At 38.4% G+C, this 27,494-nt stretch overlaps 2 protein-coding genes across 2 annotated transcripts in view; both read left to right on the forward strand.

Moving 5' to 3' along the window:
- The first annotated feature begins 224 nt into the window (after positions 1-224).
- LOC139135032 (uncharacterized) lies at positions 225-7,402 on the forward strand. Its single transcript, XM_070702218.1, has 3 exons — positions 225-309; positions 824-899; positions 1,160-7,402. The coding sequence occupies exons 1-3, from the start codon at positions 246-248 to the stop codon at positions 2,691-2,693; spliced, it is 1,674 nt and encodes a 557-aa protein (XP_070558319.1). The 5' UTR covers positions 225-245; the 3' UTR covers positions 2,694-7,402.
- Positions 7,403-11,097: 3,695 nt separating this feature from the next.
- The window catches only part of LOC139135069 (uncharacterized), a 41,904-nt gene continuing 25,507 nt past the window's right edge, over positions 11,098-27,494 (forward strand). The window contains exons 1-3 of the mRNA XM_070702269.1: positions 11,098-11,254; positions 20,192-20,335; positions 21,650-21,820. The gene's annotated coding sequence lies outside the window, so the exon portion shown is untranslated. The remainder of the gene's footprint in view (positions 11,255-20,191; positions 20,336-21,649; positions 21,821-27,494) is intronic.

Genomic DNA, 27,494 nt, shown 5'->3' on the forward strand with positions numbered 1-27,494 from the left:
GTCTTAAAGAACTTCATATGAAAACGTCTATGACAGCTGTAAAAGACCTGGGAGCTGAAAGGTCGGAATGTAACGATGTTGTAATCAAATTTGTATGATTTTTGTTTGTACCTTGTTCTGTCTAATGTTAGTATACTTTAGTTAACTTCCATATTTAGGGATTCACAGCCATTTTTCATCGCACAGTATCCCTGGGAATTGTAACACACTATCACGTAAATAATGGTCATTAGAATAACTGGACTATGTTTCAAGTTTTTTCGACAGTTGTTCCAATTGGAGAACAGATGCAGAGCAAGACACAAACGGGTGAGTTTTACAATCATATTGCATTAGAGGAAATCGCAAGATACATATTAAACTCATGGCAGTTGTCAAACGAAAGAATCAGCCATTTCGATCAGTGGGTGCAAGAACTTATTGTAAACTTGAAATAGAATTCACCATATGATCATAAATTATGCAAACCGGCATCTTTCAATGCAGAATTGAACAAACGGTCTCGATTCAACTCCACACTGTTTTTTTGTCACACCACTCTAGCTATTTACATTTTAAACTCCAAGTTCTCCTGAAAATAGAATGAACGCGATCGGATATTTCATTTCCTCATTAAGGTAATACTTTTTCAGGGATAGTAGACGTATTGATGATTTTTCAATTTCACTCGCTATAGAATTGTAATTATCATACGTTCTGTTGCAATTCATTGCTTTCACACATTCTAAATAGTTGTAAATGACATTATAGTATCATTCGTTTAATGACAAGCAGTGGTACTGTATTAGCAACTCTAATAATTATAGAATGGTTCCTTCTACAGGTGCTATAGTGGGGTCAGTGATCGGGGTGTTGATCTTCATCGTGTTGATCATAATTATTATCATCCTGTGCAGAAGGTAAATCGTCAGTTTTGATTTCTCCTATAATTGTCATACTTTTCATTGTTTTCTACATTTGGGCGTGTCCTTGAACTTTCTCTTTCGATGTCAGTGCATAACGTATCATTTGCTGAGCAAATTTGCGGTGAAAAAAGCTATGACCTATACTAAAAGGTATCACAGAGGTGCATTAAAGCTGAATTTTCATTCCATCTAGTACTTTGTGTCGTAGAATACACTCTAACTTTGTTTGGTATGCTATTCAATTATCTTCAAAGGAAAGACAGTTTTAAGAAAGTGACAAGAAGCGACATATTCGCTTTCTCGCCAAGAATGAAGAGTAGACGCCAATCTGACTCTATGCGTGCTGAGAAACAAAGCAACGAACACCAGGACTCACTCATTACCATGATAGACATGACTGATGAGGGGTATCTTGAGGGAAAGACTCGGGAAGACGGCACCGTTCAACTGACAAGCCCGACTGAGCAAGATCAGCAACAGACAAGTGTCAGGAGTGAAGATGACCAACACAGTGTGAAAAGGCAAGGCAAGGGAGCGTGGTTCAAAATGAAGAGGAAGAAAACGGCAAAGGACACATCAGAAGACATCTCGAATCTCGAAAACGGAAGTGACAAAGATGAGAACTCTCGCAAAAGAACTGCACTTATCGAACGTGACAAAACCTTGCTTGGCAAAGATTCTTATGCACCTGGTGGTGACAATGACGGCGAGAATCCCCGAGATATTGAAAATTTTGGTAATCACAATCACAACCACGGCCATGACACATTCCAACATTTCACCAATAGGGGCAGCAAGAATGCTCGAAGTGGAAGATTTAAGAAACAAACTTCAAAATCTGAAATTAACCATGATTTGCAGACTGGCAAATCCATGGACATACCAGATACAATGGCCAGCAAATCTGCCCTTTCAGAGCAAATGTCCATATCAGGCTATAAACATTATGACACAACTACGGAGTCCGGGACACCTGATGAATTGTCCGAAGACGACGATCCGCACTCGGAAATCGACGGCCATGGTAATTTTGTTGAGAAATTGGTTGATGATAGTGAAAATAACAAAGGCGTACAGGAAACGCTTGGTGAAAAGGAAAAATACTCTGAGAAAATGGGTCAGCATGTGCTAAAAGAGCTCGTACACAGCGAGATGTTCAGGAAGCGTTCCCTGAAATCGGCAACAGCTGACCACGACAAGCTGAAAAGTGCTGATAGCACCAAGAGGGACCCTAGAAGGGGAGATCAATTCAAAATGGCAGAAAACGTACTGTATGACTTCGGTGATGACCCTGAACATGACAAGGATGGAATTTATGAAAGTGTTGGGGATAACGAGGAAGGGTTCCTAGATAACATACTGTACGAACCCAGTGAAAGCGACAGCAAAGACGCGCGTGCTGCTGATGGCGTTGTGATCCAAGAGGACGCAAAGAAACAGATACAAACGCATTTAAAAAGGGAAACAGAGTCACCCATAGAAAAGATGAATGGATACAAAGAAAGTGGGAAGGCAACATTAAGGAAAGTTTCATTTGACAAAACTGAGGAAGAGTCTCCGATGGATCTTTCAACTGACGGTGCTGACGATTCCGAGATAGGTGCCACGGACAAGGAAGGATTTGTTGACAACGTTATCTACCAGGACAGCTTAGGAGAAAGCGGTTTTCAACAAAGCAAAGAGCATCCAAGCAAGGACAGGAAATCAATGAGATGTTTAAAGATGAAGAACTCGGCGAGGATAAAATGGTTGACAACATATTGTACGAATCAGCTGGTAGTTTGGTAACGTCTGAAATAGAATCTCCAGACAATGAAGCTGAAAGTCAAGACAAGGTTGGTCGTCATGAAGTGAATATCATGAAAGAAAGTGATGGCAAGGGGCAAAACAAGGAGGGATATTTGCAGAAACTGGGTAAAATTGTCCTCCCTTCCCAAGCTAAATCACCAGATGGACGTGATCATGCGCAGAAGCAAAATACCCTCAAATTCGATTTTCAACCGCCTTTATCAACTACACTTGAGAAACACCCTGATGCAGCTGTTGAAAAGGAGAGGATAGGTAAAGGAAAAGACGTCTCGAGGAACGTCAAATTACATGATAATGGTAACGTGATTGAAGGCATCGAAATGAAAAAGGAGGGAAGAGATCTTCAATTTGAAGTCGATAAAGAAGACAGGAATGATGCCAATTTATACGACATTGTTGGAGGAGATGATGATGACGTTGAATATGAACTTGCAGACCCAAACATTGGAATGACAGACAGTAGCACTAACGAAAATAAATACGTAGCCAAAATGGAAGCGGGCTACCTGGATAAAGGAAAGGCAAAATCAAAACCCGCGATGCTTGAAGATTCAGGTAAAGCTAAAAGTGATTCAAAAAGTCATACATCTCCATCCGACGTGGAGACGCGACCAACTGAGAATGCGTCAGATAACAAAAGCTTCGAAAATTTGGTAAACAATGGCGAAGGTATGGTTGATAATATCATTTATGAGTCCATCGATGATCTCATTGGTAATTAATCTTCTCAAATAAATGCCAGAACCATGGAAACATCTGGAGAGAACAGCAAAGAGGTTACTGACGGTCCTCTGGGAAAAGGCAAGTTGAGTTACCTGGCAAAACTCGGACAGAAGGTCATGCTAGACGAACTGAAATCACCTAAGAAGCCCGAAAATTCCCCTTCAAGTGTTGACGGGGACAAGGCTAATATAGTAGAACCCTTCTTCAAATATACAACAGAAGAAAAAACGGAGCCACCAGACACTGGCGATCATTTACAGAAGGATAGCAATAATGAAAGTGACGACCACATTGATGGACATATTAACACATCAGAAACAGACAAAAGTTTAGTGGACAACGTCCTCTATGAATCATTGGATTCAATACTTGGAAACTAAACAGACTGCTAGGTATGTTATTCACGTATCATGCGAACACACGAAAATATGCTTCCAGATGGTCCTGCCGCCGTTGTTTTTGATACTACATAACACTGCCCGTAGCATGGCACCTAAGCAATCTATTAGCCCAGAAATGACCCAATATATATTACTAAATGCCTCGTATATCGTACGTCGCGCGGTCCATAGCATTCAATGGTAACTTGTTGATGACGTAGCTGGCCGCATAGTCATCATTTGACTAAAAGTGAGACGGTACTATTTACAACTTGACAAGTCTGGCATTTAAAAATCATAAAATTATGTTTTAAATAGGAAATGCTGTTTTTAGAAAATTATGGGAAAAAAATTCAATAAACCGCATAACAGTGATTTAAATGCATCAATGCGCCGTTCGATGATGAAATTCATTCTATCTTTTAAGATTTTTTGTCTAACACATGATTGTCATATTATATTATTGTAATCCCAACAATTTCAAGTGAAACTATGTAAGAGAGGTATGTTATAAAAACATTATAGCCCAAACAAGGGACTATATACCCTCGAGGCAGGAGACCGTTTGCCCTCCTTTCGTCGGGCAAATGGTTACCTACCCTCGGGCACATAGTCTCATGTTTAGACAATAGTGTTTTACTTCATGCCCCTCTCACATAATTTTTGCTTCAAATGTTTGACTTTCTTTGCAAATGACAATCATATGGTTTGAAAATCCGTCCAAAATAGGACGATTTTCATCATCGTACGGCGCATTGATATCTTCAAGTCAATGTTATATGGTCAATCGAGTTTTTAACGTACAAATTTCTAAAAACTTGATTTCCTATGTAAAATATGTAATTTGATCATTTTTAAATCCCAAAGTTGGCAAGTTAAAAATGGTTCCGTCCGCTACGTCATCAACAAGTTACCATTAATCGTCTTTGGCGCGCGACGTTTGATATATGAGGCATTTCGAGAGCCTGAAAAAAAGAGCGACTAGTAAGATTTGCATATTCAACGTTTTCGTTTTCATGTCAATGCATTGTATTCTTACATGATCATGATTTTTTATAAGCTTCCCGCCGATCATTGCGGAGCAAACTATTTTTACATGGTACACAAGTTCTATTCATGTTCTTCCTTCTCATTTTGTACTTTGTGAGTAAGATTTGTACCCTTGGTGAACACGATTAATGATAGGGGCAAAATCGGCACTTCTAGACAAGGAGCTAGAACCTTAACCCTTCACCAGTTCGGAAGGCAGCTATATTAGCCATTCTGTAAGGATATCATTTTATTCCACCTCAACTCGGCTTACATTTACACAGGATAAGGATATCGACGGTACAAGGCTTTCTGCAACACATTTGCTATGCTAAAGGTTGTCATTAAAACCATCAACATATTACATATTAAGGCGGGGAATCTTTGTATTTGACACATTTGAAGTGTACAGTCAAAATTAAATACATTTATGGTTGATTTGGAAAGATATTTTATCAAAAAGAAAAAAAACCAGCAATACACTAACATCATGCATGTATCATGCAGTGATCCAATGTTACTGAAGATATAGATTCATTACTGAAACAAAAATGATTAAGAAATGAATGTGTATGTGATATTAATCTTACTTTTAGAGTTTTGCAAACCTTGTGTATCCTGCTATTGGCCATGAATCATACACAGTAAATAATATTAATCCCCATATCAAAGATTGACATTTGAGTTCGACACTTTAAACTTGTATTCCTACTGAAATGAAAAACAAGTCGACGCATAAACCTTAGGATTTATTTCTATTGAGTGAATCCCATCCGTGACGTCATTAAATAATTAAATAACTTAATCCATACCTTTATTCGAGTGCATTCAATCCTAGGCAAAGGTTTATAGTACAAACCATAAAATCAAAACTGAAGTTAACACAAACTGAAATCGAACGCAATGCATAAAGTATATTTTTACGCGTGTTGCATATTGATTTACACGTTATAAAATGCACTTTGATATTCATCAATCTATATTTAAATGTTTTGGTATGCATTTATTGGATGATAATGCATCCTCGCGCCAATTTTTAATTAATAATACATTTTTTTATTTGCAATTCATTACCACAGCATCTGAAGTGAAAACTAACTGAATTTTTGTAATGCATACCTAAAGTATGTTTTTCGCATGTTGCACATTAATTTGCATGTTAAAAATATATTGTATTATTTATTTTGGTATTTACATGCTTGGGTATGTATTTATTGAAAGTTAATGCATTTATACATACAAGCCGTACAGCAATAAACTTTATATCCTAAGCACGAACACGTCCTCCCGCTAATTTTTAATAACTGATACAATTTTGTTTTATTTGTAATTTATTACCACAGCATGTGAAGTCAAAACTAAATGTAATCTCTGTAATACGATGCCTAAAGTATTTTTGTACGCATATTGCATATCATTTAACATGTTACAAATACAAGTTAATATTTATTTCTGTATTTACATGTTTTGATATGCATTTTTTGAATGTCAATGCATTTATGCGCTAAGTTCATATGTTACTGAATCGCACGATTAATGTGATTAGCTGCCAATTAGCAAAACTATACATTAAAACTATTTTTCATACCTGCTAGTCCCTGCTATCTGCTAGAATGCTTAAGTCCAGGATTCTTTTTGCTAACAAAATCTCCTCTATCTCAGCATTAGGTTTCTGTTCTAGTTGAGGGGCCCGTTTTAGCACTGATGAAACTGATACATTTTTATCACGGCCAAAATGAGCTCTCGTTCAATAACAATGACCTATTGGCGTGACTGACACACTGATATGATATCATTTTATTTTATGAAATGTTTTAGTTTATAACAACATTAACAGGAAATTTGCACAACATTAGTATACAAGAATTACTACGTGTTCTCTGCAAAATGGCACAAAAAACACTACTAAATTTTACATATCGCCTCATCCCTCTATTTGATGCACTTTTTGACGACCCATCTCTGCTTTATGGTTGCCGTCATCTACGGTTTAAAAGCCTCTTCGGGCTGATTACTGTTGCGGGATTGTTTTCAGTGAAATATATACACATAAGTTTACAAATGAGGTCATTATTAAATATTACTATCACTTTACTGTTATAAGAACTGTCGTTATAGTATAACGTGATTCTAGTTTTTGTAAAAAGGGTGAGAACTGCTTCAATTTGGTTCTTACACGATATGTCGTATTGCATAATCAAAATGTGAACGTAAGTGCAATTGAGAGGATATTTTGAAGTCTTTAGGTCAAACACATCATAACCCGGAACTACATTAATTTGCAAGAACATAGCCCCACTAACACCGAGGGTGCACATTATTTAACACATTTACATAGAGGAATTCTTGAGTGCATTTGTTGAGCAGCTTAAAAGCATAACAGCGAGATTACTGTGCCATATCGCCTGATTTTAGTTTTGCATATTTTCCTCTGATTGCGTCATGATGAGAGACCTACGTCAATTTTTTGCATCCGTCATAGATTTTGTATTTCGCTTTATTTTAGAGAGGATCTTTTGTGCCAAATAAATGGCTAATTTGACACTTAAATAAGAGTTTCTCAAAATGACAATATTGTCTGGGAATGTATTTCCTTCGAATAAACACAAATTCTGCATGTACTATTATGGCTTCGTTTTGCCAACTTGTATTGTTTTCGATTTAGTATTACCAGTAACCCGTTCACTTAACTGGTAAGTTTGAGATATCAACGACATACGTAGACAACTTACTTTTAAGGATTATATAAAGAAAAGAAGCAATTTTAATAGATGGCCAAAACCTTATCAATAACATGTTGATCCGATAAAAAGGAAAACGTGACGCTAAATTGAGAATTGAATTAAAGGCTTCAAATTTGTTCATTGCAAATTGCATCAATATGTTAGCTGGAATGATGAAAATAACTATTTCGTTCGCCCAGTTAAAGCAATGAAATTCGTTTCTTCGCTTCGATAAAGTGTGTATGTGCGATGTATGATAGTGAGCATGCGTGCGTGAGTGCTTCACGAACTCTACAACGTGTTGAGCGGTCTCAGTCAGAAAAATGTAACAACTTAGCCGGCTATTGAACCACTCTTTTTTGGGAGTGGAGATTTAGCCGAGTGGTTCTGTCTGTGGCCTCTCAGCTAGGCGACTGATGCCGTATGTTGTGGGTTCGAATCCGATTGAAAACTATCCGTATTTTCTACCCTGGGTTGGTAACACTGCTGGTGGACAGAATTGTCCCCGAGGTTATCGTTCGCCCAGTTAAAGCGATGAAATTCGTTTCTTCGCTTCGATAAAGTGTGTATGTGCGATGTATGATAGTGAGCATGCGTGCGTGAGTGCTTCACGAACTCTACAACGTGTTGAGCGGTCTCAGTCAGAAAAATGTAACAACTTAGCCGGCTATTGAACCACTCTTTTTTGGGAGTGGAGATTTAGCCGAGTGGTTCTGTCTGTGGTCTCTCAGCTAGGCGACTGATGCCGTATGTTGTGGGTTCGAACACAATTGAGAAAAAAATAAAAATCTGAAAGTGTCTAAAAGGTATATAGCTACCTTAAGGCCTGTCTAGTTTGTGAGGGGATGTAATGATATTCCATGTGAAGACGAAACAATTATACAAAACTATTTGAATTTCCGCTTACTTAGCTTTTCGAGCCATTATTAACCAACTAATGACATGTGACACAACAAAAAACAAAAGAAATTGCGAACAATATACAACGCACTATGATTCATTGTTGACCATGAAATCCCCGGCAAGAAATGACAGGGCTTTAGACACTTTCAAACATGGTCGAGAAGTATATCAATGCAAGGTACCAAAAGCTCCATGATAACCAAAAATGACAGAATCTTGCTTTCTACCCTCAGGGTTTTTGCAAATTTTCCACCTAGCACAGAAGTAATTACATTTTTCATACTTTACTTTTGTTACAGGACGGGAAAAATCTACTCGCTCCTATGCCTCTTGCGAACGTCTTTTCATGGACAGTAAATACTTGTACAGTATGTGCATCATATGTCGTGATCGTACCCTAATAGTGTTGTTATGAACGTCTGCGCATATATGCTGTCGCGAAAAAAATCGCAAATCACACACCTATTCTGTAAACGCCCTCTACCGATTCAGCGCGATTACTTATTGAAATCAACGTCGCGAGGCATTTTGGGCATACTTCCACCATGGTCTCGCCACAAAGAGTGACCGTATTTCAACGCAGTACGTGTAACAGTACAAATTTATTGCTTCTTGTAAGGGTATCCATCTTTACACATGAGAGTGTCACCTTTTATACTCGTCTCTGCTTACAATGAGCTTCGTTAACAGCACCTTGGGGAGGGGATGAGGGAGTTTTAGAATAATTGCTCTAAGTTTTTTAAAGGACACTCTTACAACCTCAAAATATTTCAAGTATCTACAAACTCAAACTAAAAGTTGGTGGCACGATGCCCCCTTCCAGAAATGCGTGTTATATCTTTGGTCCAAAGAGGCGTGGCGGGCTGCATCTTTCAATTCTCTCACTTTGCAAATCATAATAGCCTCCTCTTCTGGTAAACAGACGTGAGGATCAGCTACATCATTATGTCCGTACTTGTCTTCAACCCATAATCTGATTAAAAACCAATGTAGAGATGGGTCGTTGTTTTACGCTATCGTATTGCGGTATGTATTTTTCTCCGGTCCTCCCTCACTGCATCTGAACCTGCGCGCTGCGCCATAGGAAATCCCATTAAAACATCGCGCTTTCCCTAGCCAATCAAACTGCGTTACAGAAAGCGCTGGAGGAGAGGATGACAAATGGACACAAACTACAAAGCGACACAATAAGATCAGTTAATTTGGTAATAGACATGAATGGATTAGGTCGACTTACCCGAAAATCACAACCTTCAGAGCGAGTTGTTTCAGTAGATTACTGTAACTCGAACGCCAATTTATGTGAGTGTCAGTTTGCATCAAAATGCGCTGAGGAAGCCACACTCTGATTTGTTGAGTATTTTTCTTTAAAAAAAAAAAGCAAAATCAAAAAAACAGTGGAAAGACCAATCCATCTATACATCGGATTTAATCATGTTGTTCAACCAAAAACGTTCTTTTGACACTAAAATGGCTAGCGCAGTTTCACGTAAGCTCTTGTTTTTTAATAGACTTGTCAAACTATTATGCAATTGAGAAAGTGTTTGTTATACTTTATTTCATTTACTTTTTTCATTATTGACCCATGGTGTTATTTCAAATCAGCAGCATTATTTTCGTGTCGGCAATGTGCCCTTATATTTGTCAAGCGCCCCCTCCCCAATCTCCCGCTACTTCCGGAGGTGTTTGTGAACACAGTCTTACTTGTCTTTCCGGATTCTTATATCATCACTCCTTTTGTGGGAAAATTGTTTACCGAATAGCAAATCATACTGTGCGTGCTACACCGGACCCTACGTTGGGGTAATGTTATCGCCCAGTGAACCTTTTACTGGGGAATTTATACATAGCGTCAGCCAGTGTCACTCAATACAAGACCGTCCGTAAATCGAACTTACAGAAACGCTTATCGCGTTAACTCGGTAATAGTCCGCGCAGATACTCAAGGATGATACTATATAAGCAGACTACTGAACTGTGACAAACACATCTTGCTATCATTAGACTATTAAAGAACATATGTTTTAGGTCAAGTGCACCTGCACTTGTATGTGGGCTGAGGGTTCGGAACGAAATGAGTCTGGCAGGAAGAGATCAATCTTGCCCCTTCCCAAGTATTATTACGCCCGCCCCTTCGTTTTTGACCGACCCTGTGCATGTTTTGGGAAAAGAGATGACGAAACATGGATAATTCATTCATTTGATGACTTTATGATTTCAAATTCCCTTTAAAAGACCAAAAAATAGAGCTGCGAGTTAGAATATTTGGCGCACAGTGTTTCTCGTTTGTTTGTTTCATATTGCAGAATTGAGTGAGTTTTTACAATCAATGGAAATCAAGAAGGTGTGACGTTGCAGTGTATACAATCAATTGCCCCGAAAATCGGTGAACCCTTTCAATGAGCGGTGACTTTCTGTCTCCGCCAAGCGCAGTGTATGTCTCGAAGGGGATACTGAATACAGTCATTGATAGGTCCACTATATGATATATGGCGGTGACGTGTAGTACGCACTAGCTGAGCACAGTGGGACGTCAGAGCTAAGGTCCCTGCTTCAAATAACACGCCAGTGAAGTCAACATGTAACCTTTGAACCGGGAAATCGACAATGTTTTTTCCCTTCTCTATTCGCCTAATTGCACTAGAATGTTATTGTTGCTGGTTAGATAGGGACAGACTATGTAAAGGTAAAGTAATGGAGTATCGAAGACGGCAAGTCAGAGCTACCTCGCTGGTTGTGTTAATGGTTCTGCTCGTTGTTGCCAGCGTACGAGGAAACGGAGGTAAGTTTCTAACAGAAAAAGTGCAGTAAGTGGAAACTGTGGTTAGAGGACAACTGCAAATAAGACAACGCAATATTGAAACTTTACTGATATTTCTACTGTACATTTGCACTATGCATTATGATATGAATCAAAGTTTTGTCACTGTATTCCAGCGTGGCTAACACTTAAAAGCCACGGGGCCATTTTAAGTATCCGGAAGTTAAGTGGTATGAAACTTACGATAGTAGAGATGGCAACAACAAGACCAAACTTGGCTCATATTTCTCACGCACGAAGCCAACGCCCTTTTTCCTTCTGTAAGATTAAGAGTAAAAACGAAGTCCAGTTCGTCAAATCCAAGACTTTTAATCAAACATCAAAGGATTGCACACAAAATGTTGTCGAACAGAAGCTAGATGCCCACAACAAATTTTGTTGATTTAGAAGTAACTGTTATATTAATTGTCATAGTTTTATGTTGTCTTGTATCTTGAAAGCAGGCAATGATACGATAGTTTGAAAGTGAACACGATTAGAATTTATCGGAGAGTGATAACGAAGGCCTGATATAATTATAACCTGCCGCACTTTTGCTGAAGAGAATCCAGAGTGGGTATTCCCCATTAACCTTTCACCAACAAGAACAAATACCACGCTAGCAGTTGACTAATACAACGCGGAAGTAGATAGACTTGGCTCAGAAATATATTATGTAGCTAATGTTCCTCCTGAGAACAATAATTGTGTGGTATTACGAATGACGTCGCTTAAAAGGATTTCAGCTCCGAATTGTAGACCTTTTTGAGACAAGTTCAAAATCGGGCGTGCTTTTTGAGTACGTGACGAAATATAAACCACACGGTTTCATACTGAAAGGCACGTCAAATGTGCACTTTAAGTATCTTTATACCCTGTACGTTAATTTACGATGCAGGTGATTAAAACATTTCAACATCTTTACAAAGACCGTCTCTCAAATCTTTAGTTTTCAAAAAATTATATAACAGGATGTAAAGGTGTATGTTAATAATTATAATGCTAGTGCGCATGTTCTCCATACTACCCACAATTGTCCTACTATTATAATGTATCCAGAAATTCACACCGTTTACTTAGAAAAAAATATTTCAAGGTTGTTCTTTGCCAGATCTTTCACCTCAAGCGTTTTTTTCTCAGTAATGTGTCAACGAGACGCCTCATTGTCTACCTGCAAATGAAAAAACTTGTCACGCAGTGGCTTGTTTTTTAGATCAACAGAACAGAGCTTAAAATAACGTTGGGGAAGCGATCGTCAGCCGTGTCATGTCAAATTTTACAGAACAATTGTATGTAACACCATGCAAACTATGTCAGCGTAGATGTCTCAAACGATGCTGTGTCTCTTATTCAGGCACGCATGGTCACCATATTGATTAATGATAGTTTGCCACGTGCACTGGCGACCATCCCGTAAATAACCGACAATCAAAGATTGAGCCAGGTGCGAAGGCCGTGACCACGTAAAATTGGGGTTAATAAAGCGCCAACGAAAAGCTTTAAGGCATTCAGAAACGAATAAATAGCAGGATCACAAACACAACTGAGCGTTTATAATCGTAAACAGATGAAGTATACTTATGACTTACAAAGAAATATCTGTTTTTATTTGCCTACAAGTCCGTGTTACATGTGTTCTAGCGGGTAGAAGGGGAAGCGAGCATTCAGATCGCAGTAATGTTTCCTAGGAGCTCAATGATAGTGTACAATATGTGTGGTTAATCCAGTTTTGAAGTGTTGAATCTATTTTACTAAGTTATTACCATCACAGGTATTACTGTACATAGTTCCTCATGATGTTTCATGACTGCATATAAATATTAGATTGTCATGCCTATGTGTACATTGTAAGTCAGACCGTGGACGTGACGAATGACCAAATACTTTTATCGATTCATGATTGACCGTTTCTACCCAACCTACCCAGCTCACAAACGAACACCCAAGCAAGCAAACGAACAAACAAAGACAAGATGTTCAGATTTTGTTCATTCCGTCCATTGATTCAAAGCTTATAAAATGATTTCAAGTTCTTCATAGGGCAAGTCTCCAGATTAACTTGGTTTCAGATATCGGGCGTAAATGAAGTCGTACACGCACAAACATAGATAGACAGAAAAGTCAGCAGGTATTAACATTGATAAACAGATAAATAATGAATAAATAAACAAATAAATAAATTAATTAATTAATAAATTAATAATTTAAAATAATATTTCGAACCATTAAAATTGATATAAAATGCCTTAAAGGACAGAGTCGCTATCTTTTCAAATTAGTTCACTTTTGTTTTACCCGAGAAATCATTTAATGTTGTTCTGCTTACTGATACATGTTTAATTGCCAAGCGTCAGAGGTTTCTCATAATAAATGCGTATAAACATACGATGTAAACATACTGGTGTCATACTTGCAAGTACGTACCATAAATTATGTCATTGAAGCATTTATTGTCATATCAACTGGCAGAGAGGAAGTAGAGATCTGGCGGCCGATAATGTAACATGTTTAAGAGGCAGGACAACATTCTATAGTTGCTCACGTGGGAAAAGGTAATGGAAATGATTTTAAAAATGTCGCGACTTTGTTCCTGTAGTTCATGTTTGCACCTGAAGTGGTCTGTCTTTCCACCCGATAAAGTGTATCCTTACCTTTGAACAGTGAATTGTTTTCTGGCATCTGAGCTTTGACTTCGGTCAAAAAGTGAATGGTTTGACAAATTTGACATCTAGGGCATATTTGGACAGTTAAAATCGCAAAAAAAACCATGTATACTGGAATCCGCCCGGAGGTTAGCGATGGGACGAGTTTCTAAAAATTGATAATTTGTTAATAATACTGTGATTCTCGTAAATTATGGTAAATTGTGATTGTCGTAAATTCCATATGCCCACAGGAAAGAACACGCTTCGCTTAGTTTTACGACAGGCCACAAATTATGCAAAGTCACTAGGTTAAAAATAGACTCAAACCATTCTATGTACAAAGTGTATGATCTCTCTCGTATAAAGAAGTGGAACAACGATGATGTCAGCTACCGCATTCCTTACGCCCACCAAGCGAACCTACTTACTGAAGTGCAGTTTAAATCGACGAAAATTAGGTTGCAGTGTGTTTCTTCTCCCATTTAACAAAGGTTTGACTGCAGGGCGATTTTCAAAAGAGAATTTTTTCGTACTGAATGACTGTTTTATTTCGGACCACCCAACTTTATTATTTTTATTTTTCATTGTATTGAAAAGTGGTCACTAACATTGGTTTTTATGGTAGTATGCACCTTGAATGTCAAAGACTTAATTTTTTAGGCTCTCCTAAACCTTCTTACTAAATCAAGAATAAAATATTAGGAGTCACCGTGCAAAGTTTTGAACTAATGGAACAAATTATCCAATATTGATCAATATTTCAAATTCAAAATGTCCGCCATCTCTGTTTTAACTCAATAGGAAAAAGGAAATATTTGATTTTCATACAAATGAGAATGTGATTTTTTTTCTCACTGGAAGAGTTTTAGTATGAGCCCGTCCCCCCCCCCCCGAAAAAAGTGGTACCTGACAAAATAATTGTAAAATTTGAGAATCCCAATATCTGGCCCCGAGGCGCAATCTGAAATAAACTATAGTCACACCTACGCAGTAAATTTGTTTTATGACAGCTTTTCCGCATTCTGATACTTACACTAGATCTTGTTACAGCCTTCTTCCTGTTTCAACAGCGCGACGCTATTGTAAAACATGTTGTACAATGTTTATTCTGCTTTAAACCGGGCCAAATTGAATGTGTTTATTGTTGAAATATGCAATGTTCGCATGATGATAGGGGAATCTATAAAAACTGAAACCATAAATAAGTATGCTATCGTATCCACCTGTGTCTATGAATAATGTATACTTTCTCATATTATGTGTGCGGGTCGACAAAGGCTGCTACTTCCACTTTCGAAAGATTGCTAATTGAGATCATAGAAACTGATCTAATTCAAGCAAATTTCGCATTATAAGCTTAAGGTAGTATGCGCCTTGAATTGGAAAGACTTAATCTTTTGCTCAAGTTTTCCTAGGTGAAACTTTCAACCCTTCTCTTACCAAATCAAAAATAAAAATCGGGGTTCATGGTGCAAAGTTTGGAACTAGCGAAACAAAAACTCAACATTTTGCGATATTTGAAATTCAAAATGGCCGCCATCCACGCGTTAAATCCGTCTACTAGCTGATGAGCTGCTAATGACTTATTTGGCCAGGGCGATAAGACCCCACGTTGGTGATAGGCAGAACAAATCAATGAAGGGGATTAGGGAGGGCAATTAACAGATATGGACTGTTTTCTTTGAAATACGTGCAGAGATAGCTAGGGTAAAGTAATAGGCAAACAGACACGGGTAAGGGTTTTATAATGAAAAACGTTTACTTGACTATATGACATTTTATTGATATCATATTCATAACTTATTTGCTCGCGATACCCTGTGCTCTATGGGGTAAAAAGTAAAGTTCAGATTTTCGAAAACTTGAGACTCTAACCTGTGTCCCAACAAGTGGCAGATCAGAAAACAATCTGATTAAAATCAGATGTAGAGTACGGCGACGTCTACTTACGCGTACGCGGTATTCTCTTGTTGTCGCCGCCTCTCACTACACAGGCGACAACAAGAGAATACCGCGTACGCGTCAGTAGACGTCGCCGTACTCTACATCTGATTTTAATCAGATTGATCAGAAAAGAAGTTGGTGTTGTGTCCTTGAGCAACCATTCCTCATTGCTTCTCCCCACCCAGGAGTGATGGGTACCTGGTAGGACAGTGGTTGTAATGCATGCGTTAAGCTCTGCTACTCTTATTGGTTGCACATGTGAACTGTTATTTGCTCCCCAGGGAGTTGAGTTGTAAAATATAAGGTCCAGTGACCAGGGGTAATAATAATTGTAAAGCGCCTTGAGCACATGAACTTGTGGATATATGCGCCATATAAGAACCCATTATTATTATTAATAATAATTGGTAAAATACGCGAGATATAACTGGGGGAAACACAAAGCTTTTAGACGATTAAAGCTTAAACACTGAGGTGAATTTTCACCACCAGTTTACTGGGTTATCCTAACGTCAAATATTTTTTGCTAATGTAAAATTACTGGCGCCGCCAACAAATACTTCTTCTGACCCTTGACCTTCACATCCCAACGTCATGAATCTTTGGTAAAATAAACAGCCGACAAATTATTAGTTCCAGAGACCAGCTCTGGAACTCTTAGTTTTTGCTCACTTTCTTTCTTTCTTTCTTTCTTTCTTTCTCTCGTATTACTACCATAGAACATGTTATATACAAATTTTACCTTCATTACCCAGAATGAATTGCGACACGCTTATGACGTCATCGCTCAGCTCGGACGGGTTTTACGGGCATTTCTTGTTTGTTTATTTTTTTATTTTTTATTTTGCATTGCACAAATATCAAATTGCGTTCAGCTATTAATAATTCTAGCTTTCTTTCTCTTTGTTCTTTGTTGCTTTTTGCTTTTTATTTTTCTCTAAATACTCGCCATACGTGACGATATACTATTACGTTTTACGCTTTCCTATGGTTTAGACTCGACCACGCGTGAGACTCGACGCTGGTTTTCGCCCTAGTGCTCATTGGTTGAATGAGATTAACAATGGCGGCGGATACGAACGCTTCCCTCACATAGAGAGAGAAAAGTAGGCTTTGCCTAAGTTCACAAGCGCGGCTGGGCACATCGTGTACTTAGGCGAGGTGAGTGTGCTCGAAAACGAAAATCAATGCAAAATTTGGATTCAAAATCGACTGTTTCGGCGGAGAAACTGCCCGCCGTATTTCTGAGGAGCCACCAGCGGTTTTTTCTATATCAGTCTGTAGGGCTGTGGTGGGAGGCCGTTTAACGACGGTAACACACAGCCCTGCCATGCAGAGCTAGACATTCATAGTGAACTGTCTGTCACCGCACCGGCATGCGTTGGCTGCAGTAAAAGCAACTCAACTTTCCAAGATCAAACTGTCAGTATCTCGTGAAAACAGCGACATAGCAATGAAAATTGTTTTAGTCAGTGGTAAAAACTCTTAACAGATGAAGCGTTAATTGCTTTTAATCAAATTAAAATGCATGTGGCCTCGGTTTTCAAGTTCAATGGCCTAGGTCCGATGGCTCCTCTCGTCTAAAATACATTTCCGTGCGTTGTCGCCCCCGTATGTATCTGTTGCGTTTTTACCGTACATGTAAGCATTTGTAATCTGTGTACTGTAATTCCCAGGACTGCCTTGCTTTAAGTTGTATTCTGTTGTTGTATCAGCCCTCACTATAGGTACGTGCTTGCATATTAAAAATCCCAAGCACTCTTTCATTCTGCGCCAATCTTCGTCACACATCTCTTATCTTCCGCTGCTCTGGTCTCTGGAACTTCGCTTTTGCTTGCGAATGCTTTCTAGTTTATGTTGGTTCTTTCTTCACACTGATCATTCAAATCTTTACATCGCTGATTTAATAAAGTGAAACTATCGTAAACATGATAGAGAGAGCGAAGCCTGTGCATTGTACATTTTATTACTTCGAGTTTGCGTAGAATTGGAGCCCTTAGCACATTCAAATAAAATCATAACCATGCAGCAACTCCAGGTGATTTGATTACTAACGGGAACTTTCTATTGTTCAAGCCAACCTGAATGAAACTTTATCAGCTTTTCGCAGCTTTTTTCAGCTTGAATGAAATGTTAATACTCTTTTCGTGTGATTAGCATTTCTGTTCTGACTTCCTAAAATAATTGTTTGTCCCTCTTGTCTATTTCAGCTGTGACCGCCAACCCTGATCACAACACTTGTCACACTTAGCAAGCTGACGTGAACTCTTAAATTACTGACGTTTTAAAACTATCGTCATAAAAATTTGGTACTATTTATATCATGCATGTCATGCATTTTGACACTTTAGACGTATTTACAGCCCTCTTTCCCTTTCAACAGAGTTGCGTTTTACATCTCTAACGACAGTTTCGACAACTTTAACCTTCCTCGACCCGGATAATTTCAATGTGCATGTCGATGCATTACAAATACATGTGAGCACCGGCAATATGCATAGAACTTTCCGGAAACTTACAGAAATTAAAAACACAAAGTCGATGTTGTTTGTGTCGGTTAATTCGAGAAATTACCAGTACCGCTTTCCCTACGCTATGAAATATTATGGAACTAGGTCTGCTTAACAACAACTTAGCCGGCTATTGAACCACTCTTTTTGGGAGTGGAGATTTAGTCGAGCGGTTGTCTCTGTGGCCTCTCCGCTAGGCGACTGATGCGGTATGTTGTGGGTTCGAACCCGATTGAAAACTAGCCGTATATTAAAACAAGTTCTGTATTTAAGCTTAAAATATCAACATTAGCAATTTGAAAGTAACTGGATTGATATAAGCAAATAAACACCACTATTATACAGCATATAGAAAAGGTGTAAGTAAAATAAAGCGTCTTTCCGCGTTTTAAACCTGAGCCAAACCGGTGCATCCTTTTTATGCTTTAGCATTGAGATGTCGAATATATCCATGTTTAAGTAGGCGAAAAATTATGGGCGCCTTTAGCATATGCTTCCTCTAACTTTTGACCTTCCACAGCCAACCTCATTAATAATGGGTAGATATTTAGTAAAGGGAGGTTTTTTCGAGAAGTATATTCTGTGTGTCACTTAAATTATACAGATTAGTGGAGTGAAACCATGGAAAAAGATAAAATATTGAATAAGGATAAAAAGGTTGTATGACGAAGATAAAATAGTAATAATGATAACGCTAGGCACAACCCTATCTATGAGTATTGTTTTCACATCAAACAGTGAACGTGGAAAGGTCACTAGTGAATAAAAAAATAAATTATGAAGATGAACTGTAAATTTAAAGTGATCTACTACATCCCGAAAGATCTTTCTTAGGGAGTGCGTAAACCAGTTTTAAAGTTCATTTGCTCATGTAATGAATACGGGATACGGAACCTCATCTGTATCAGATATTTCAAAATACCAAAGGATGTGTTCATGCTGGGGACAAATCGTACGCACTTATTATAAACGTTTAGATTAAGGTATTGGGCGGTTGTTGTAGATTTGTAATCGACATGTTACTTGGCATCTAATTACACTGGAATATGATGTGCGGATTTTTTAAGCTTTTTAAATTACTGTGGCTGTTACAGTGCCATTCATTCCTCATCTCTACATCTTGTGAATCTTCACGACTTGTGCAATCTGGAGCTTCATTGTCCACCACGCATACCACTATCACGTTCAACTCCTCTTATGCATCATAATCCTCATTACAGTGATTAGTACCCCGGCATTAAGTAAATATGAAGGAATAAATTCTTTTAACTTGAAATTTGTGATTTTGTTGGGGAGGGGGAAGAAATGCTACGATGCCATTGAAGGCGAAATATATTCTGTCAGTTTTTTGCTTTGAAGTTGGAAGTGTAATGGCATTTGTTTTCAGGGTCAATTTGAAAACAACGGCCCTTCTATAAAATAAGCGGTATTTCAATAATCGAATGACATTATGAGTTGAAAGAAAGTGTGCTAAGTTAATACAAAGCCACTGTCTTGCTATTTCTGACATTGTGTCTTCACTGTGATAACACTTCTATGCTTGTTGTGTTGCGACCGAATAGTAGATTGAGATAATGTTGCGCAAACAAACATAAACACTTGAACAGCAGATCTGTTAATCGTAAGCTGCTTCAATGTGATCGGTTCAAACGGAAATGCAAAATAATTGAAGATTTATCAGAACTAACTAGTATGGATTTACCGAATCTTTTGAAATGACTTTTACGACTTAACAACAAATATCTCCACCCTTATTAACTACACTTCCGCTTTGGCCAATCAACGATCATTTCATTTGATAGTGCATCACTATTTTACAGTAAAGGTTCGGCTTGTCGACGGATCGTCTCCTTATGAAGGCTTCGTTGAGGTGTGTGTGAATGGCACCACGGGATGGTTACCTGTATGTGGAACTCAGGGCGTGGGGGACTTTATGGACGCCAATGTCGTTTGTAATCAACTTGGTAAACATCACAATGCATACTGTATTTTTGATTAACAACGACTTGCTACCAGTTGGTCAGAATTAATATTAATTAATATAATTGTCAGAATTAATATTAATTAATAATGTAAGACTAGATGAATGTGAAAGTGTGAACTATTTAGGTGTTACATTTTCATCGTCTAATCCTAATGAGCACATTACAAATAGAATGGATGCATGTAGGAAAGCTTTTTATGGACTTCAAGGCGCTGGATTCAGTAATGGCCATATTGATAGTAATGTACTCGCTTATGTATTGAATGCTGCCATAAGACCAGCTTTAATGTATGGTATTAACTGTGAACATATATCTAAATCATCCATTATTGAGGCCGAAAAAAATCAGTCAAAATCACTTAAAGCTTCTTTTCCTGAAGGCAATTAATGTTATGAAAATTGATACGTCACTTGAAATCAGTTCTCTTGATTTGATGAAATCCATCTTTAGTAATAACTCTCGTGCACGTTGTGTTTACCTAAATCTTTTGAATATGCATATATGTGGTAGATTTGAGGGTCACACTGATTTAGTATCACGTGTTAATAGAATTTGTGTCAGAAATGGTATCTCACTTTTGCGGTATATTTTTGACAAGTGATACTCTCAGTTGATCCGTAAAAATATGAAGACATGTTTAAGGCCAGATGGGCTAACTGACAGCATTCACCAGTTGCTGCTGGCAAAAGATCTACACATCTTAATATTTTATTATGGCCATTTTAAACTTAGGTTTTCCTTTGTCTTGTACAAATTGTTTGCATTTAATACCTTTTTTTTAAAAAATTGTCTTTGTATCAGTTTTTGTATTTCTCTTCTTTTGAAGGCTTTATAATGAAATAATACTAATAATAATTACCAGACCGCATAATTGAAAGATAAATGAATTATTTCTTATCATAAATCATATTTTAATATACCTTATAGGGTGGCGTTATCGTGTAATCATCAGGCTTCCCATTCCCTAGACTGAAATATTCAGTTGAGTTTTGCCATGTGGTTTTATTTGGTGTTGGCGGAGACCAAAACACGGCTACATGTATATATTTCCAACTACCCATTCCCGAGCCGAGGATAGTCAACAGAAATCGGTTATTGCTACGAGTAATCTAATTTTATTTACTCACTTCCAACGTGTCCATCTTGGTACATAGATCGGAGAAAACTTGAAATCACTTGTACAAAATGGTAATTAAACAAAAGCAGGAATTAACAACATGCTCAAATTCTCGTGTCTGCCCAAACACGTATCTGGTATGTTAAATTCTTTTTAATTACATTTGTACCTTTTAGGTTACAACGGTACAATGCGATCAGGACGGGAGGATGATCTTTTACGTAATGATCCTCGTAGAGTCGTAGATAAGGTTGCATGTTCTGAAAACTCCATCACCATCGATGATTGTCCCTTTAATATCGAGGAACCCGGCCATTGCAATGACACCGCTAGGATTACTTGTAATTGTAAGTTTTGCGAAAGCACGTTTACGCAACAATGTTTTGCGTCACTCAACTTCAAACATTAATCCATCAATCTATTATCCAGACAAGATTTTTATGATTCATGGTCAACTTGGTCAAAACCAAACTTGTTTAAATATTATTTTCTTTTTTCGACTGAAAGAGATTAAGACATTACATTGATCAAATTATTGCTGCTTTCCCACTTCCAACACCATGTGAAGTGTTCCGTATCCACAGACCTATAGCAATATCCATTTTGATGGATTCTTACAGTATACAGCAGAATCCATTAGAGTATCCATCATTATCCAGTACTGAGAATCCAGCACCGGAATACATAATGGATTCCCCCAGTATCCAGCAAAACTAAGGCTGCGGGAATACATGCCAAAATCCATTTTGGATACTAATGGATTCTAGTGTCACAATGCATTGTGGGTCTAAAAAACACAGACCTGGCTAGATTTTGAGAATCCATAAAAGTATTTATGATGGATACTAGCCTAGCCAGTGTAACGGAAAGTATGACTACTGCAGACACTTTTTTATGCTGAGTGAAAGCAGCAAAAGTTGAAACACCTAAAAATATTATCACTTGTAAATTCGTTTTGCAATCAACATTGGCAGTGTCAAAAACGCTTTTTCCTAAAGATCCTATACACATACAAATAAAACAAAATTCCAAAACTTAATGTACGTCAAGAACTACAACGTTAACGATAGAGGACTATGGCCTTTCATGATCAATCATTTGAGTCAAGACATGGATTGCGTTTATACTTATCAGCTTGAAACCCCCTCCCCCGATCAAATTGACCCCTCTCCTGCTGCAAGTTTACGTTTATCGATACCAGGTTTTGTTCGAGCTCGTTACAATTTGAGACGGTATATAGTGGACGGAATCGTTCATTACCGTCTGTGTAATAAAACCAAGCAAATATGTCATCGTGACTACGAGCTATACTCTCAAGAACTTGCGTCAAATTGCCGAAAAAACTAAGAAAATCGCAGAAATGTAGAAGTGACCTTTACTAGCTCACTGGATGAAAATCCAAATTTAACATTCTTTATGCAATTGCATAAATTTGCATAAAGTTGGTCAGCTCCTTTACGCACCTTTATGCAGTGCATAAAGGTGTGTAAACATGGTGTCAGTGGTGGTGCCTATATGCATCTTTATGCACTTGTATAAAAGGGTTTAATGGCTCACTAAAATTATGTACCTTTATGCTATCCAATAAAGTTGCATAATTTTACGTGTGAGGTAAAGATTGTAAAACAACACTGAGGATGACAACTTACAGTCTCTACAAATTGAAAAGGACTGTATGTGTTGAAGAATAGCTGGATGTATAGTGACACGGTCCCTCCACAAAAGGGACCGTGATAGCGAGAAACATATAATCACTTCCCTGGGCTCACATTTCTAACGTTCACTCTCTATTTTTTACATCCATGCCGCACTGTAGTAGCCACATATCCCTCCTTCAATTCTTATCATTTTGCAACTGTCTTTTTATCTTTCGACTGAAATAAAGCTTGCGTTTTGTATACCACAGTATATGTTGCTGCAGTCATGACGAAAATAGTGATAGGTCAGGCAATGGCAAGTCATGCAGGGCTCTGATTCATTGCTCCATAGACTCTCGAGGAAAACGGAGTCTATGATTGCTCCATTGTCTCAAGGTGTAAATAGCCATATGTCATTAACATATCAGGAAGGTTGCCATTGATATCGCCACAGCAGTTACACATGGGATACTTCCCTTTTCGTCACACATCATTCATTCAAATGACAAATGTGTGGAGTCAGTAGACGACAGCCTATCTTGTGATAGTATTTGGTAGCCGGTATCATGACAGTTTGTGTTCGTGTCGGCTACACAGACGATCTGCCCTCTTGCGCGTTCGACTTTGTGAAAAAAAGATATGACCTGCGACCAAAATTGCTTATTTGACACATAACCAGGAGACCTGCATTACATTTTGCACCGGTATGTCATGAAGAAAATAGTGATAGGTCAGGCAATGGCAAGTCATGCAGGGCTCTGATTCATTGCTCCATTGTCTCAAGGTGTAAATAGCCATATGTCATTAACAACAATCAGGAGGAACCCCTTGAATGTATAAACAAAGCGGTTTTCCTTGCTTCAGTCACTGTTGCTAGAAAGAAATAGACTTTGTTCAAGTCTGAAATTTGCATCAAATTCTTGTAAACTTGTTTTCTTTTCCTTAACTTGTTAAAAGTTGATTGAACGCATTGTCATTGAGTTGCACCCGAATCACATTTGCAGGATCGCTGTCAGCCCTACTGCACTATGGATGAAAAAAGGAATGTTATAAATTTGAAAGATTTTTGTGATGCATAGAAAATTATGAGTGAAGTTTGTGTGTGTGTGTGTGTGTGTGTGTGTGTGTGTGTGTGTGTGTGGTCCCTGGACGTACCACAGATACGTCCATGGAGTGTCTTGGCCGTCCTGATCATGCCACAGCTGAAAAGGCCAGCGTCAACAAAGATAAAATAATAGGTGTGAAAGGGATTATCAGGCCCTCCTGTACCCTTACATTCATGACTGCACAGACTCCACTTCTAGTGCGTTCTACAACTTTTAAGAACGTCTACAGTAAAAAAAGTAACTTGAGTAGTTTTGCGTGAAATAAAGATGACCGTGATATAGCCGTGATTAAAACAGCCTTTGTTTGCTGTCTTACTCGACCTCAGCTGACTACCATGGCAAAAGTCGGAGACTGCTGAGACGGGAAGGCCATTATCAAATTTGAAAATTGTGAATGTATCGGTCGTTTTATCCATAGACTCTCGAGAAAAACGTTTTCCTCGAGAGTCTATGTTTTATCCAGATGATTTAGTGTCCTTTTCGATATTAAGTGGTCGAACCAAGGCCCCCGGTACGCACTCTGTGGTCACAATCACAGAGTAACATACACAGAGTGGCAACACCTATTGTTTAAGGCGTGAAGCGGTTACATAAGCAATCCATGTTTGCCTCGCCTCACGAAGCTCTTGGCTCTCTTTTCCGAAGAGTGCCGACCATGCACCCTTCGGTAATTTTCGGATTTTCACCAATTGTTAAACGAAAGTATGTTCGACAAAGTTTGTGTTGTTGTTGTCGTGTGGTGCTGATCGGATTGATGTGCTGGCAAAAACGGAATGTTTTGAGCTTCAGGAAAGTGGGCTTTACCGTTTTAAAAATTCCTCTCATATTTTTATGAATATATAATGAGTGTGTTTGAACCAAATTTGAAAGTCTTTTATCGATACTGTCTGGTTTTACTCAATGGTTTACGGTCAGTCATACCGTCTTTTACACGTGCGTCAAGAAAGGACATGTTTATGAAACTGCTGGCGTGTTATGTTTTGATTGTCGTGAAGCAGTGTTTCTGGCCTGAGAGCTCACAAAGTAACTATGGTTGCTACGCGACTGGCAGTACGATGCCATCTCGTCGTATGTTTCGCATAATCTCGTGTAATTATCAACCACAAACAAAGCCTCCAAAAAGTTTAACACCTTTGAAGCTCATTTTAATATGAAAAGCCAATAGTCTACCGAGACGACCATGGAACAAAAGGCATGCAAGTGTTGCCACTCTGTCAATGGTACTCTGTGATGATATTTACAATGCATATGCAGTACAGTCAGGGTGAAGTGTGCAACACAGACAAAGGCAATTATTTGTTTGAGTGTGCAACAAGCATTGTCAGGGCAGGGACTTCCCTAATTACCGTGGTCACGGTCCCTCCACAAAACCGTACCGTGGTCAATGTCGGAATGTGGAGAGGTTGCCTGATGTCCTCCCACATTACGTGTATGGCATAATGTTATGAACACTCTGGTGCACGAATGCTTCAATCGTCGTTTGTGTGCAGAGGGTCTGTAGCTTGACGAAAACCCTATGATAACTTGTCATTTGCATCGTGCGGGTTTCGCATAGTTACTATCAAATCGCCTGTGCCCTGGCGAGTGCATAGCAATTATCCGGCGAATCGACTACCTTTCAAAATCGAACAACGAATGTTTTAAAATAATGAGTAAAATTAAATGCTGAACACAGAATCGACAATACTGAAAATACTTTGCTGTAGCTGATGGCATCAGTAATTTGAAATACGCTCAAAGGGAACCTACTATAGTCATAGTTTCCGTATGAGTAAATCGGTACAGCAGCCATCGGTAAGTATGAATGTGAAAAGATACATCAATGCTGTAAGGTCAAATTATTTTGCTCTTGTAGGTAAGATGTGTCCTTTTTTTTAAATTTTTCCTTGTGCTCCCTAGTGTACCAAGTATTTTCTGGTCAGATTTTAGAGTTGCAAACGTTGTATCTCATATAACGGTATGACCGCCAGGTTTGTCTATTGGGTATGTAAGTGTAAGAGTATCAGGGATAGACTTCTCCAAGTCTGTGGGCATATAAGTATCAAAAAATAATAAATTGAAGGACTAAACATCGGCAAACCGTTGTGTTAATGGTAGGCTATTTCGTGGATAGTGGAGTGAACGCCGCCTGGTCAGCAAGTAACTCAACTGAAGAGAAAGCGCGACTGGGGGCCAGTCTACACCTGGGACTGTGTTCCGTTAATAAATCCTGGGCTAAAATTTAATTTCCTAATAGTATAAAACAGCATCTAATGTGCCTATCAGATATCATGAAGTTTGACGCTTGATTGTAAAATATTAGTGCATGTTGCTTTCTAATGCTGAATTCTCATTGAGAAAACAGAAAAGTATCAGGAACTTATTATGCTTTTCATATGCGCTGGAGGTTTCATTATGATTAGTACACTTTGCAAAACAGACGTTCAATTTACAGACATCAAAATATTTTTATATATTTCTGATATATTAAAGTACAGCGCCCGGAGCGCCCGCTGAAAATATTAACATCTGGATATCACTGATATATATGTCTGATATATGAAAGTCATGCGGCTGAAGGAATGCTGAAAATAAGTTCGATATTTTAAAGTAATGCGCTCGAATGGCGCACCGACAACATTTTAAACATACAGATATCTCTGACATATATGTCTGATATATTAAAGTTTCGTGCTAGCTTGAAGGGGGCTCTGAAAAAAGTATTATTAATATTAAAGTTAAGCGCCTAAAGGGCGCGCCATGAATGCAACTGAATGATGAAATTTGTCGCTTGCACGATGCATTGTAGGCAAGTATGAGTCCGTGTCAAAATTCTAAAACAGACTGAACCCCCTCCCCAATTGGACATTTCAAAAAACATGGTGACCCCCTATCATCATAGTCAAAAACGGGGTGACCCCTATAAATCTACTGCCCCCCCCCCCCCGCCGAATAAACTGACCAGTCCCTTTAGTTGACTTTAGCAATTATGACTCTCAAAGGCAGGCACGTTTTATAACAACGACTAAGATCATAATCTTTCGCAAAATGCGCTCGTTCTTCATGCAGTCTCATAACGATTTGTTAGGGTTGTCATCGATATCGCCACAGCAGTTAAACATGGGATACTTCCCTTTTCGTCACACATCGTTCATTCAAATGACAAATGTGTGGAGTCAGTAGAAGACAGCCTATCTTGTGATAGCATTTGGTAGCCGGTATCATGACAGTTTGTGTTCGTGTCGGCTGCACAGACGATCTGCCCTCTTGTGAGTTCGACCATGGATGTAACTCTATTT

The sequence above is a fragment of the Ptychodera flava genome, chromosome 1, assembly GCF_041260155.1.
Source record: "Ptychodera flava strain L36383 chromosome 1, AS_Pfla_20210202, whole genome shotgun sequence".
NCBI classification, from domain to species: Eukaryota; Metazoa; Hemichordata; class Enteropneusta; family Ptychoderidae; genus Ptychodera; species Ptychodera flava.

What these genes read in the sequence shown, in the direction of transcription:
- LOC139135032 (XM_070702218.1), top strand. Translation starts at nt 246, where the DNA reads ATGTTTCAAGTTTTTTCGACAGTTGTTCCAATTGGAGAACAGATGCAG. An exon ending in GCAGAGCAAGACACAAACGG is followed by an intron (nt 310 to 823) that starts GTGAGTTTTACA and finishes TTCCTTCTACAG; the next exon opens with GTGCTATAGTGGGGTCAGTG. An exon ending in ATTATCATCCTGTGCAGAAG is followed by an intron (nt 900 to 1,159) that starts GTAAATCGTCAG and finishes TTATCTTCAAAG; the next exon opens with GAAAGACAGTTTTAAGAAAG.